At 23.8% G+C, this 16,838-nt stretch overlaps 1 protein-coding gene across 1 annotated transcript; it reads right to left on the bottom strand.

The window, feature by feature from the left end:
* Nucleotides 1-6,058: 6,058 nt before the first annotated feature.
* On the bottom strand, nucleotides 6,059-7,952 carry LOC127265695 (acetylserotonin O-methyltransferase-like). Its single transcript, XM_051295638.1, has 2 exons — nucleotides 7,135-7,952; nucleotides 6,059-6,421 (listed from the first exon to the last, which is right to left on the bottom strand). The coding sequence occupies exons 1-2, from the start codon at nucleotides 7,900-7,902 to the stop codon at nucleotides 6,113-6,115; spliced, it is 1,077 nt and encodes a 358-aa protein (XP_051151595.1). The 5' UTR covers nucleotides 7,903-7,952; the 3' UTR covers nucleotides 6,059-6,112.
* Nucleotides 7,953-16,838: the final 8,886 nt, after the last annotated feature.

Raw genomic sequence — 16,838 nt, 5'->3', positions numbered from 1 at the left:
TCTGTTTGGGGGTTTGCATTCTAAGTTGAAATTTGAATGGTAAAAAAATTGAATTATAATAGTTGTAGGATGCAATATACATGATTATTGATGCGATATTTTGAATATAAAATTAATATTTAGTATAATATAAAAAATAAAAAATAAATATTTAGTTTGATATTTTTTGAAAAAAATTTCTATGCTAATAGCAAAATAATTTTTAAAGGTGCGTTTGTTTGAAGGATTCCACCTGATATTTATTATTCATCAATTTATTTTTTTTCCAAAACATCAAATCAACTGCATAATTTTTTATTTTTTACATTATATTAAAACTTAATTTTATATTCAAATCATCACATTAACACCTATTTATATTAAGTATTTCAATTCAAAATTTTTGTTGTTCAAATATCAACTTAAAATTCAAACCCCCAAACAAACACATCCCCTGAAGGTGTGTTCGTTTATGAGATTTTACCAAAAATCTTTCGTTTATTATTTTTTTTTCTAAAAATATCAAATTAAATATTTATTTTTTATTTTTATATTATACTATTGAAAAATTAATTTTATATTTAAAACATCTTATCAATACCTATTTATATAACTTTTATACTATTGTTCCAATTTAAATTTTTACTATTCAGATTTCAACTTAAAATCCAAACCCCCAAACAAACACACCTAAGTGTATCACAATTTTATATAGTAAAATTCCGAATTCTAACAAATTGGTGATCGAATTGGATAACCAAATTTTGTTATATGAATGCATTATGCTTTATATATTGCATTATTTATCTTAACAATTGAAAGAAGTCAGTAATTGTCGATTGATTACATTCAAAATTTATGATATATTTACACAATCATATTTTTACTCATTTGATACTGTTTATTTTTTTTAAAAAAAAAAATATCAAATCATATAGAATTTTTTTTTTCACAATTGCAAATTTTTTTACCGTGCCTAACCAATAATTCGCGTTTGGTGGAACGTCATTGTCTGAAATTATTTGATTGTATGGGAAAAAAACATCTAATATCAATTTTAAAAAATTCAATTATTTGATTGTATGGAGAAAAGCATCTAATATCAATAAAAAAATTCTGACAAAAATAAAATAAGGAGGTGGGTGCGTGGGTGGGTGGTGGATGGGTCTAAATATCCTATGAAATTTTCACAAATTATTACTCCCTAAGTCCCTACAATATTTGTTTTTTTCACGGATTTCTAGGTGAATAGTATTAAGTATGATAATTTAAAAATTAGGTGATAATGATAGAGAAAGAAATATATATTTTATGTTTTTATTTGGATGATGTGATGGGATAAAGTGTAGGGTAGAGATTAAATATAATTAATTATTTTCTATTTTAAAAATATTAAAAAATGTTTAGGATATGTAAAAAAAAAAGTATTGCAAAATATTTGGGACAAAAGAAGTATTTTTTTTTCTAAAATTAGGCGCCGATAACGCCAATAAAAAATAAAATTTTATTCTTATACATCGAAGCACAAACTAGAAATCATAAATAATAATAATCCCTTCCCGTCATAATTATAGCCTTATTTGTGCGTTAGACACGAAATTTAAAAAATAATACTTCTTCCGTCCAACTAGAAAGTATACATATTTTTATTTTGGGATGTTCAATTACAAAGTAAACATTTTATTAAATATCTCATTTTTTTAACAAATACCCCTACTTTACATCACATCGTTACTTTTACACCAAAAAGCAAGGACAAAAATATCTTTACACTATTTTTAACTACTCACTATAATTAAAATATTATAATTTTTTAAACAGCGCGTAAAAAATAAATGTATACTTTATGTATAAACGGAACGGAGAAAGTATTATATTAATAATTGATAAAAAAATATGAGTAAATATATATATATATTTTTTGAATATATTAGTATAAAAACAGTTGTATTTGTATAATAATAATAATAATAATAAAATAATTTTTTGGTGTATAAATATTTAAATAAATAAAATTATTATTTTAAGACATATAAAAATAATAAATAAAAGTATTACTATATTAAAACAAAAGGATAAGCAATTGTGTGTGTGTCGTCAAATTTCACGCTATAAATAGTAAAATGTATAGGTCTGCGTGTTACATTGAATTCGGCATCATAAAATAAAATAAAATAAAATAATTAGCGTTAAAATATACGCTATATTAATTCAATCAGACCTCATCCCACGTTATCCACGGCTATACAATCAATATCAAATTCATGAATAAATTAATCAGCGTCGTCTAATTTAAACACATAAAATAAAACATCTGTCCTCTTAACAATGAAAATATTTTATTATTTTTACTTTTTTTTTTAAAATAAAAACTCGTATTCTGTCAAACTAGATGTGGCAAAAATATGAACGGTTCAAAAATTCGATCCGAATCAGGCACGAAAAAATCTTATATAAATCTTAAAAAATAAGCTTAATAATTTTCGGGTCGAATCTAGCCCATAAAGCCCGACTGTTCCTGGCCGGACCGGTTTATTATAATTAATTTTTAAAAATTTAATATATTAGATATGTATATATACATTAACTGGCAAAATAGTGATGCAAATCAAGTCATAGCTTGATGGTAAACTTTTTATTTGAAATTGTACGGTGCTCGAACCTAGCGATTAAGGTCCAATTTTAAATCAGGCCGTGTCGGTCCAACACGCTCCAAAACCAGGTCGGGTCAGCACAAAAAGATATGGACCGGCCGAATTGTCAGGTCTAGGTCAAATGTAGTAGAAAAAATAATTACAATTTGATTATTATATATTAAAAGTAAAGATAGTAAAACTATGGGTAAATAAAATTATTTTTTATCAATAGATTGTACATAAGTTTTAACAAACATATAAAAAAAATCTAGCATTATTATAACAAATGAAGAAAGTGTCAAATTATTTCACATTAATGTACCAAAATATTCATTTCAACACAATTAGTTTGTTATTAATAGAGCCAGCAACAGTAGGTACGATCCAAAAATTCGATGTGAATCCAACGCAGGAAAAACCATGCTTGGATTTAAAAAATATATATGAAAATTCAGTCCATGCCGAACCCAAATCTATAAACTTTAAACTGAAATATTTTAAATTAAATTTTTTTATAAATATATTAATAAGTAAGGTTGTGAAAAAAAAATAAAAAAAAAAGTGTGGTAGCTTAATTAGTAAAGATCTCATTTTTTGGTAGGTTCGATTTATGTGTGTTTTTATAATTAAAAAAAAAAAAAAAAAAAAAAAAAAAAAAAAGAAAGAAAGAAAGAAGAAGAAGAAGAAGAAGATTATTATTACATTATATAATAAATCTTAGGGGAAAAGAATATTAAAAGTTCTAGCCCGGCCCGACTTCAAATCAGGTTGGATTTGGACCTATACCTTTAAATAAGCACGGTTTTGAGCTGGACTAAGCTTGAACAGCATGATTTCAAAATCAAATCGGGCCAGACCCGATCAGAATAATATATTTTATTTGATATAAATAATTATTAATATGACAATTAAAAAATATACTTAATAAATTTAATAAAAATAAATATTCTCTCTATTTAATAAATTTAAGTCATTTTCTTTGTATTTTTATAAAAGAATTGAATAAAATTTGATCGACTAAAAAAATATATAATTTTATAATTTTCAGGAAAAAAATAAATAATCTATGGCACTTTTATATATAAATATATTGTATTGATATTGTATTTTAAGGTTGATGTACAAATGTAGATTAATTTAATTATTTAAATTATAATTATAAATGATTAAAAAATTATATACAACTAAATTTAAATACGATCAAAATTATAATATTAGAATTGTTCTACAAATATAAATATTTTTTTAATATATTAAATTATTAAAGAACAATAAATGTACAATATTTTTATATTATTATTTTATATCACTTTTAAATAAAATAATAAAATTAAATTTATTTGTTTACAATATGTATAATATTCATTCAATTCATTAAAATTAATTTATTTGAATTTGACTAGAGATTAAGAAAAATAAATATTCTATTAAAATAAAATAATATATATAAAAATATGGTCTCAAAATTTTTTAGACCATTTACATAAATTCGTAAAAGTCCGAATCCTTTTAAAGAAAATAATATTCCGAGACCATATAAATTAAAAATAAATTTATAATTTAAATATTTTTTATAGAAAATGCCTGGTTGATGGGATGTGATATCTCTATCACAAATACCTTTTAAATATTTATTATAAATAATTATTTGAATTTGTTTTTTTTTATTTTAAAGATTATAATTTGGTATAAAAATATATAAAAATATAATTATTTTATTATATTTCTGATTATAAATATCTTTATGAATATTATTATTTTATATTTAATTTAACAATTTTCTTTTATATTGTGTTTGTTTGGAGATTAAATTTTAAATATGTTATTCATCCAATTTTTTTCCAAAAATATCAAATCAAATATATATATTTTTTTTATATTATAGTACTAAAAATTAATTTTACATTTGAAACATTATATTAACATTTATTTATATCACATCATACAACTATTTAAATTCAAAATTTTACTATTCAAATATTAACTCAAAATCGCAACCTCCAAACAAACACATCCTAAACAGTCAGTATAGATAATTGTTATTAAAAAAAATAAAAAATTATAAGATTGGTTCACCCACTAATTTTGTTTACAAATTTCGATGAATATGAAAAAATATACATACACACTTACAATTTAAATAATATATATACTTTATATTTTAAAAAATGGTTGATAATTGAAAATAAAATATTATTTATTATCTATATAATTTTATATACTTCACGAGAAACCATCTCAAACTAAAACATTAAATAATTACTCCTATAATTTAGTTTGCACGTTTTCCAAAAGGTTTTAAAAATAAATTTCGATTCATATGATATAATAGTTATTTAATGTAAAATTTAAATACTTTTTTTAAAAAAATATATTAAAGAAAAAATAAATATTTAATACTACCTCGATCTCATAACTAAATATCTATTTATTTTTTGCACGTAATTTTAGAATTATTATTATTATATTTGGATGTAGTAGAAATAAAGTTGAAATGACTAAAATAACCTTATTAGTACGTGTGATATAAAAGTAATGATATTTGTGTAATATATTGTAAGTTGTAAGGGTATTTGTAATGTTACGTAGATACTATAGTTATTGAAAAAAAAAATAGATACTTTTTTATGGAATAAACTAAAATGGAAAAATAATACTTGTTATGTGACGAATGGAGTATCATAATTTGAAAAGAAAAAAATAAAGTGATAAATAGTTAATTATTTTGTTTAATTATTACTCTTACTTTATATTTCATCCGTCCAGGCCCATTGGGGTTTTGTAATAAATTAATAAATAATGATATTTTATTAGTTAGTGGAAGAGTTTAAGAAGTTTGGACATTTTTGCCTTTTAATTTTATGTAAAAAGTAATTATGTAATTTAAGGGTGTGTTTGTTTGGGAGTTTGGATTTTGAGTTAGGATTTGAATAGTAAAAATTTTGAATTTGAATAATTGTATGACGTGATATAAATATGTGTTGATATGATGTTTTGAATGTAAAATTGATTTTTAGTATAATATAAAAAATGAGAAATATGTGTTTGATTTGATATTTTTGGGGGGAAAAAATTGGATGAATAGTATAAATCCAATCCAATCCCCCAAACAAACACACCCTTAAGTAAAAAGTTAAGAGTATTTTTCTATTGGTATATGATTATTTTTACTAAAATAAAAAATAGATACTTTGAAGTGGGACAGACGAAAATAATAAAAAGAATACTGTGAGATGGGACGGATGGAGTATATAGAAAGAAATCACTCCAATCCCGTAAGAGATGGTTTACTGCTGTGGGGTTGCACTTGTGACCGTGAGGTCATGGTTTACACAATACGCACTTTTTGCTAGTTCAAGTGAATTGACACAAACAGAAACTCAAATTCGATTACATAATTGAAACTTCTAACTAAATTTAAATCATCCCATTTATTAAACAAGTTTCTTTTTTTTTTTTTTTTGCGGGAAATGAAAAGATCGAATAATAGGACTCAACTAGGGATAAGCTTCGATGACAGAAACGGGTGCTGGAATGGCTTTTATGGTGTATTTGGTGAAGCCAGCAGATTTTAGAATATCACCCCATTCTTCTACATCCCTCTCTTTCCCATTAATAGTTTGAGCCAACATTTCCATGTCCAGTGCCAAACGATACTCTTCTTTATCGGCGTCGATATTTTTAGGGTCGCCGTGGTTGACCACGTAGTCCATAATAATCACTTTTCCCGTCTCCTTTGGTATAGCATTTATGCAGTTTTTCAAAATCTTCACACATGCTTCGTCGTCCCAGTCATGGAGTACCGACTACGAACATCAAATATTAGTCATATGTATTTTGGCATACATTGATCAATTAGTTTACATTGTAAATAGTTTTTATGTTATAATTTTAAAATTATTAATTTAAGATTCGAAATGGGGTTTTGAGGGAATTTCTTTATCAAATCAATAACCCAACCAGAGTGAAGGGATTTTCTTATCGATTCAACATTATCTCTTTTTTCTTTCTTTTTTTTTTTAACACAGAGGAAAAAAAAAAAAAAAAGATGATGAAAAAAATTAAATGTTTTAAAAAAATTAACAAAATTATATAAAATTTAATATATTTTTACTATAAAAAGAAATAAAATTGAAATGCTAAAAATGTAAATCAATATATGAGCAAATTTTGTTCTATTATTTTTATACTATAAAAATACAAAATTAAGGAAACAAATTATTTAAAAAATATATAATTTTATTATTTTTTACATTAAAAAAAAAAAAAAAAACACACTTTCGGGGCTGAGGTCAGCTAACATTTAGGTCCGTCCATGAACCCAACTGTAAGATTAAAACTTAATCATTCCTCCGTCTACAAATTAATATTTTATTTTCCTATTTAGAATGTCAAATAACTATTGTCTTATAACATTTTTTTTATATATAAAATATATATATTTACTTAAAAACTTGTACAAATATAATTTAGCACAGTAGAATTCAGACAGAGAGAATATTTGTTTAGAGTAACTTACCATAATAAAAATAGCATCGGCGCGCGGAATTTCAACGAACATATCGCCCGCGACGTACTCGATGCGGCCATTATCGCGTCCAGCTGCAGCGGCAACGTTGTGGGGAAGATCGAAATTGATGGCTCGGACAATCCACGGGCACGCCTTCACCAAGGTACGGAGCGTCGTTCCGTTACCACCTCCGACGTCGACAACACAACCGAACCCCTCGAACACGGCCGGGTAGTATTCGAGCATCAACGACACGCGGTCGGTAACGATGCACGCCATTCCCTTGGAGAACAACTCGCCAAACGAAGGATTTGCCGCGCAATACTTCCAAAGATCGACGCCGTGCGCGGCCTCGAAACCGTTCGAATAATCCGTATTCGCCGAGAGGACCTTCGCGAAGCTCAACTTCGACAAAACCATCTCGGGACTACTCACGAGTAGGAATAGCGGAGCCATACGATCCTTTGTGAGTTGTCGAGAAAATGGCGTGTGGGCGTAACCGATCGATGAATCTTGACCGTCGATTTTCACCTCTTTGAAAATGCCGCGATGAGTCAAGAACCTCATGACGCGGCGGAGGAACGTCGGCAAAGCGCCCGATGCTTTTGACAGCTCGCCCAACGACACGCCGCCCTTATTCCCGGGATAGTTCTCGATTATCTCTGGAATACCGAGCTCGATTACACATCTTATGACAGTGAATTCTGTGAATTGGAACAAGGATTTTGTAACATCCCTTACAGCAAGGATTTCTTCCTTCTTAGCTGCCATCGCCATTGAAGGACAAGTTTTTTTGTTGTAATAGAATTGCTCATTTGCTTTGTTGTTTATATAGAAAGGACAGCTATCAATCAAACATATTCAGTTTATTAAGTATTCACAAATTAAATTAATATTCAAAAGATTAAGGCACACACTTATTTATATATGTCTAATTTACTCTCTGTTCTACGTCCCAGTTACCGTCTTCATCTTGCTATTTTTGGATGTCTCACTTATTATGTCGAAATGAATTATATATTTTAATCTCATTTTAATTTTTTTTTATAATTTTTTATTTTAATTAAATTAGTTATCTTAATTTTAATATAAAATTATTTTTAGTATATGATAATTATTGTCATTAATACATTCTTAATTATTTACTAATTATATATCTCCTAAAATTGTGAAACAAGTCAAAAATTGTCCATTTAGATCCAAAATTTAATTTAAATTTTGGTTAAATAAATTTAAATTCGTGACTCTGTTTGGATAAATTGATTTTTAATCTATGGTAAGCTAAATTGTATTAAAAATATAAAATATGATATTTTAAATTAAATATTTAACTTTTTTTTTTTTTACTTTTTGTAATAAGTGTTTAATTTTATTTATTTATATTTTTTTTAAGATATAAAAATTTTTGTAAAAAATATAAAATATTATTTTTAAAAAATCACGATTCAAAAAACTGTTATTAGATAATCTCCAACCTAACCAGTGAGTTGTACCAAAAATGGGTAGGAGGGAGGGCTCCACCCCCAACCCCACATATTTGCAGTAATCAACAGTGTTAACTGTTATTCCATTCCATTTTTTGAGTGGAGTTTTTGTGGTGTTTTTTATATTTTTTTGTATTTTTTAGTGTATTGTGTAATTTTAATTTTTTAGTAGATGATATATAATTTTATATTTTAAAAAGTTGTATGTAATTTTATTTTATTTTTGAAAAATAATGTATAATTTTATTTTTTAAAAGTGATATAATTTTAGTTTTTAAAAAGTAATATATAGTTTTATTTTTTAAATGTTAATTTTTATATATGTAATTTTTAAATAATTTATAAATTACGTGTATGGATCTAATGTAAAAATAAATTAAAGTTGGGTTGTAATTTATAAATATGAAAAGTTATATAAAATAATATAAAAGAGGAATATACAAAAAATATATTTTTAGAGTAAAAAATTGAAGTTTATAGTTGGAATAAAATTACTGTAAATCAACTATATTTTTACTGTAGCAACTGCAAAAATAGAAAAGAATGGTTAAGAGTTTTCAATATTGTGGGCGGGATAGAGGTATGGGCAGGGTTACCGATATTTATTTTACTTTATTTACTTAATTTATTTAAACAATGACTTTTAGTCCAACGCAAATTAATGACCTGCAATTATTTCGTGTATAGTTATTAAATAAGTTCGTGTCGCCCGAAAAGCCAGGGAATCTACCAGTCAAGTTTTTGTGACTTTTAGAGAAAATTAATATATATCTAAATAATATTTAATGATTTTTTAAAAATATATATTTATATCTATATCTATATTTTTTCGAAAAATACAAAATTTAAAGAATAGTTTAAAAAAAAATAAAAAATTGGCAAAAGAAATACACAGTTCATCTCCTAGTTAAATTTCAATAATAATAGTTTTTCTACACCATATAATATCTCATTTTTCTTTTCTTTTCTTCTTTTCAGACCACCTACCATTCAATACTTTTGTCTTTTTGGACGTGGCTATCTTTTTTGTCATTAATTATTTATTATTTGTTTTGTCCATTAAGGGTGTGTTTGTTTGAAGGATTTTGGAAGATTTCTACTATTCATCCAATTTTTTTCCCCCAAAAACATCACATCAAACACCTATTTTTCATTTTTTATATTATACTAAAAATCAATTTTACATTCAAAACATCACATCAAACCCTATTTATATCACATCATACAACTATTCAAATTCAAAATTTTTACTATTCAAATCCCAATCCAAAATCCAAACCCCCAAACAAACACACCCTAAGTTTATTTTTATTTTGTTAGGGTATCCCTTATATTTTTCTAAAATACTAATTTTTGCAAAGTTAAAAAATCAATATTTAACTATTTTCTCCGTCCCAAAAGTAAGTATCAATTTGTTTTTTGCACGTAGTTTTAGAAATATTAGTATTATATTAGGATATAGTATGAATAAAATAGAAATGACTAAAATAACCTTATTGGTATGTGTGATATAAAAGTAATGACATTTGTGTAATATATTGTAAGTTGTAAGAATATTTATAATGTTAAGTAGATAGTACAGTTACAAAAAAAATGAATATTTGTTATGAAACGGATTAAAATGAAAAAAATAAATAAATACTGTTATGGAACGGAAGAAGTATTATTTTTCATTAAACACTTATTTATAACAAATATTACTACCTTTGTTACTTTATTTTTTCACATTTTTTTTAATTCCTAACTAAATCTTCAAAAAAATATTCCTAATTATTTTTTTAATAAAATATTTATAAGACTCAAATACTCTAAATTTACCTAACCGAGTACAAACACACATACAATCCCAATCCATGCCTCTATTTTTTTTTTAAAAAAAATATTAGTAGAAGAAAAACACATGTAAATATAATTCAACAAATAAAATAAAATAAAATAAAAATAAAGAATATGGGACAAGAGGGGTTGGTACACAAATATATTGTGACGACAATATAATAATTAAAAAATATATATTAATAATAATTGCAAAACTAATTCGAAGTTTTGAATTGTATAAATTATAAAAATACTCTAAAAAGTTTGAATTATTAATATAATTACAATATTTTATTTTAAAATCTTTTAGAACAAATACTGAATTAAACATTTGGTCGAACGTCATTGTCTGAAATTATTTAATTGTATGAATAAAAAATCCCATATAAACCAAAAATTTCAGACAAAATAAAATAAGAGGTGGCGGGTCTGATATGAAATATCCAAATAAAATATTATTTACAAAATTAGGCGCCGTGAACACGCTTGCCAAAAATAAAATTTTATTCTTATAACAACGAAGCACAAACAATAAATAATAAATACTTTTTTTGTCGTCCAACTGTGTGTTTATTTGGCAGATTTAAAAAAACAAAAAAAAAAAAAATAGAATCTTTTTTGAAGATAAAAAATAAAATAAAAAAAGATAAATTTATATAACAACAAAATTTGAATAACGGATAAAATAATAAGATATTATTTTGTAATAAAATTAATTTTTTGGTACATTGAGTCCGACTCTTTAATTAAACCAAATCAAATTAATTTAACGTTAAAATTTGCACTACATTAATCCAACTACTCCTAATCCCACGTTATACACGAGGGTATCGTATGTGTATATATAATTTGAAATTAATGAAGATTACTTAATATAAAAATAAAAAAATAAAAAATAAGCTCTTTTTTTAAAAAAAAAAATATATATGCTTCTTTAGTCCTCTATAATATTTTATTAATTAGAGATACAATATTTAAAATAGAATATTTAATTAATAAATAATAATGAGTTATAATACGCCATTCGATTACCGTCCTATTTTTATATTTAAAATGTCCAATAATTACTGTTATCTTTCTATTTTTATACACAAAATTTACTCTTTTACCCTTAATTTATTTACTCTTTCATTTTCTATACACAAAATTAAGGGCAAATTTGTTATTTTATAACAAAAACCCTAATTGCCTAAAAAAAAATAAGTATAAAAATATCAAATAGGACATTAGAAAATAGACGGATGGAGTATTATATTATATTACTCAATTATTATTATTTTTATATAATTAATAATATTGATAGTTTTAAAATGTATTTAATATATGTGATTAAAAAAATTTTAATATGTATTTAAATATTTTAAAAAATTATATCGCAATAAAAAAATAATATGCAATATGAATATTATTTTGTTGAGAATAATTTTTTTTATTTTACAAGTAAAATAAAAAAATATTTTTTATTTATTATAATTAACATAAATTAATTTTATAAAAGATGTGGACTTTTAAATATAAATATATATTTTTTTAGGATAGAGATAAAGATAAAGAAGATTTAAGTAAGTCCTACATGATGTATATAATGTCATATGTTACGTAATTAATTATTTTGATTTATATTTATTAATTATGTTTTGATTTATTAAATTTATCCAAAATAAAAAGAAGTCAATTGTTATGTAAAATCAACAATGAAAAAAGTGTTAATTGTTATAAAACAAAGAGACTATATTTTATATGAGCCACATCCATTATATATTAGTACCTCCGTCCCAGCTACACTGTAAACACGGTATTTTAGAAAGGATGTAATTAGTAGATAATTAAGAATGTATTAGTGAAAATAATTTCCTATAATATAAATAATTATAAATTAAGATTAAAATAACTAATTAGTTTGATTAAAATTAAAAAAAATAAATTAAAAAGCTTAAAATGAGATCAAACTGTGTAATTATTTTTCAAAAACAGAAAGTGACATGGTATGTAGACGGACAAAAACGGCAACGTGGACATGGTAAAGTGACATGGTATGTGGACGGACAAAAACGGCAACGTGGACATGATATGTAGGACGGAGAAAGTATTATATTTTGGGACGTCCAATTACAAAGTAAACATTTCATTAAATACTTTATTTTTTTCCACAAATACCCCTACTTTACATCACATCATTACTTTTACACCAAAAAGCAAGGGCAAAAATATCATTACATTACTTTTAACTACCTACTATAATTAAAATACTATTATTTCTTAAACACCGCGCCAAAAGTAATTGTATACTTTTTTTGTGAACGAATGGAGTATATAATAATTGATACTTTTTTATTTTGGATAAAATCTATTAAATTAAAATATATTTAACAAATATAAATTTAAATTAATTAACTAATGTCATAAATATAGATCTCGTTTAAAATATCTTTATTTATATGTTTCTTTCTTAAAAGAGAACGTAAAATATTTTATCTATATTTAATTTATATATAATTTCAGGTGCACACGGCCCAATAAAAAGATGCCCTTGTCTTGCTTTTAATTTAAATATTTCGTCGATCTCAATGCGAGAATTTTTTATTAATATAATTAATAAATAATTAATAATGTATTAAAAAAATTAATTATAATATAATACAAATAATTATAAATTATTGTTTAGATCATTAATTATTTTAATAATATTTTAAATAATTATAAATTATAGAATTTCAAATAAGACTATCCGTCCAAACATAAAGTAAATATTTATCATTGACGTGATGTTTAAAAAATAATAGTATTTTAATTATAGTGAATAGTTAAAAATAATAAAATGATATTTTTGCCCTTGCTTTTTTTGTGTAAAAGTAATGATGTAATATAAAGTAAAGGTATTTGTGGAAAAAAATGAGTAATTTAATGAAATATTTACTTTATAATTGAACATCCCAAAATAAAAATATATATTCTTTCTAACTGAACGGAAGAAGTATAACTTTTTTCTAACAAAAAGAACAAAAGTGACATAATACGTGGGAAGGACAAAAATTAAAAGTATAACATTATATGCGGGGCGGATAAAGTAATTTTTATATGGACACAACCACTATTATTATTATTATAATATTTTTGTGTTGTAAATTTTATATATTTTAAAATTAATAAGATTTCAAATTAGAATAGTTAATTAATTTGATATAAATAAATATTAATATATTATTTTAAATAAAAAGTAAATTTATAAGTAGATATGTTCTGAAAAAAAAAAAAAAAAATAGTTTGTGACAGTTTTGTATGTAAATATTGAGTGTATTGATATTTTATTTTTTCATAGATGTGTTTTTTATAGTTAGATATTGAAATTTGTATAAATAATATAAAATATAATATTTTATATTAAATTGTTAATTTTTTGTCAATGAATAAAATATATTTTTTAATATTTTATTATTATTTATATTATATTTTTTAATAATATTTATGAAAAATTATATCATTAAAAAAATATAATATGAACAGACTCATTATTTTAGCTTTTTACTTCATATATTTTACTACAATTATAAATAAATAGTACAGTTTAATTTACATAAGACTAAAATTATAATACTAGCAATTATCGTAAAAATATATATAAATTTTTTAATATAATTAAAGTGTTAAAAGAACAATCAATATATAATACTTCATATTTTATATTATTACTCTATATTAATCTTAATTAATAAAGAAAATATTAAAATTAAATTTATTTTTATACGATATGTCGAATACTATTTCAAATAAAAATGAATTTAGTTGTATGACACAATTGTGCTTATTCACGACACTGGTTATTGGATTGATTGGGATAAATAAACATGATTATTGACCCAATAAAAAATATCTTAAAAAAAATTAATATATTATATACTTATATGCATCAAATATACATATAATTTCAGTCAAATATATTCTGATCTCAATACAATATTAATTTTACACAATTAGTAGATATTTATTTAAAAAAATAATAAATATTAATATAATAACTAGCAACACAATATGTTATGTCTTGATTAATTACTTCAAATTAATGTATTCTTGGATTAAAAAAATATATATATATATTAAAAATAAAAATAAATAAATAAGATGGAGGCAATATATAATTTGGTGTGAGCCCATTCAAAAAACTTTTGTCCTTTTCTTGCTTTGATTTAAAAAAATACTCCCTTCGTCCCAAACACCATATAATATTTGTGATTGACACAGAAATTTAGGTGGGGAGTATTAAGTATGGTAATAATTTGAATATTAAGTGATGTGATTAGAAAGATAAATGATTATTTGTTTTTTTTTTATTTGAGTGAAGTGATAGGATAAAGTGAAATGTATATTAATATATGTATAAAAATATTATTAATTATTTCTAAATTTAAAAATATTGCAGTGAATTTGGGATAAACAAAAGAAATATTTCAGAGTGTGTGGGACGAAGTGAATAATTCTTATATGGCCCCCACCCTTACCCCTATATATATTATAATAGTACATTCAATTATTACTCTTACTTTTACAATTATTATTATTATTATTATTATTGTGTGGTAGAGATTTGTTATATTATGACAATAATAAAAGATTTTTGTAATACTCATATTACATATATTACATATTTTATTAAGATATAATATTAAAATATTTAAATATAATTTTATTTTTTTAATAATTAAATAATTAATCTTCGGTATTTAAATAATTAATTCATACTATATAAATTTTTGTGCTTAAACAAAATATTTTATCTTTGCCGAGATTTCTAGACTCTCTATTAGTTTTGTTAAATATATGTCACATTGATTTTAAGTTGAAAATTCGAACCCCTTTTTAACAATTTTGTATATATATATATGTATATATATATGAAGTATATATGAGTATGCAGAGGTTTGTATATTATGAGTGTGTTTCCTTTGAACGATGGGGTGGGTTTCGACTGTTGGAACTGGGCACGTACAGATTTTTTTTTTTACTTAGTTCAAAATGCCTCATACTAGTGAAAATATCGACTTCATTCATACAAATTTCATACCAGCATAAATAATATGTAGTGTTGATGCCGACACTGCATATATTTATAATTACATAAATTTCCTCTAAAATATAATTTTTTAAAAATAATATCCTTACTTTTTATTTTTCAGTGGTGCATCAAATTGAAAAACTTAGTTTCTTTTGCAAAAAATTCTCTCGATAAGCAACTTCACATCATGCGACACTCCCCGAATACATCTACAAATATTTATATATCATAAACAAGTAAATCCTAATAATGCATCCCTATAGAACGCCAATTGTTAACTTTGCGATCATCTACAAAGAATGAGGAAAACAAAATAGTTGTAATAAAATTTACAAACAAAATCAATGCGTAAACGACAATATAACTAAATGTTAAATACTATAAACTATATTTCTTACGCCTTAAATTCTAGACTATTTCTAAATCGATAATCCAAGTTATGTCTTACGCCTTTTGTCATATACCTAAATCACTATATCCCATGTCCTACGCCTTATATCTCGAAAGCACTATGTCCTACGCCCTCTATCAAAATCGCTGTCCTATGCCCTACGGTATCTCTTATGTCCGAATATCCTCGATCAATTGTGAAAATTAAAACAATTGTTATGCTAGTAATTCCTCGTTCTTAAGGAATTATTTCGGGTTTTTCCTCCAAGTTAGCCAATGCCTCTTTCTATTCATCAATCGGGTTCTCGTTTTTTAATGACGCTAACGAAGGTTTAGATCTCTTCACTTACACAATTCGCGTTAAATTTCCTAGATTGATGATAATCATGAAACAATATTTATTTAGTACATAGCATGATCTCAAAATTTACTTGATTAGAGAGAAAAGTTGTGTTTGAACCAATTGTAAGTATAACAATTTTAAAAGTGTCGGGACTTTCAACAACTATATTCAATAATGTCTGCGATAAATAAACATAGCTTTTAATAAATTAAAAGATACGATAACGTACGTTAAAATATCATAGACTAGTTATGGTGTTGATTGAGACTATTCAGTACCATACCTACTAGCTTCAGTCAACGTATTATAATTATATACATGACATATGTTTGTTGTTAAAGAATGTGTTGTGTATGCGATTAATAAATGCTATATGTATATTGTTCGTATTGTGTTGCGTTAACATATAATATGTGTTGAGATCAATAGTGACATGTGTTGTCAGTTCATATGTTATATTTATTTATATTATACAACATGAACTCTGTGTTGTCTGTTTGTTCGTTAGGTAGTGTCCGATTATATTTAAAATGTTGCCAGTACCATGTTAAATATATTTATTAAGCATGCTAACAACAATCAAATATCATAATTAAAATGACATAGTATGTCTATTACTCGAGTTTTT

Source organism: Andrographis paniculata, unplaced genomic scaffold, assembly GCF_009805555.1.
Source record: "Andrographis paniculata isolate CXL003 unplaced genomic scaffold, ASM980555v1 Contig17END, whole genome shotgun sequence".
Taxonomy (NCBI): domain Eukaryota; kingdom Viridiplantae; phylum Streptophyta; class Magnoliopsida; order Lamiales; family Acanthaceae; genus Andrographis; species Andrographis paniculata.
Note: the sequence above shows the minus strand (reverse complement) of the source record. Positions and strands in the feature narration are given on the sequence as shown.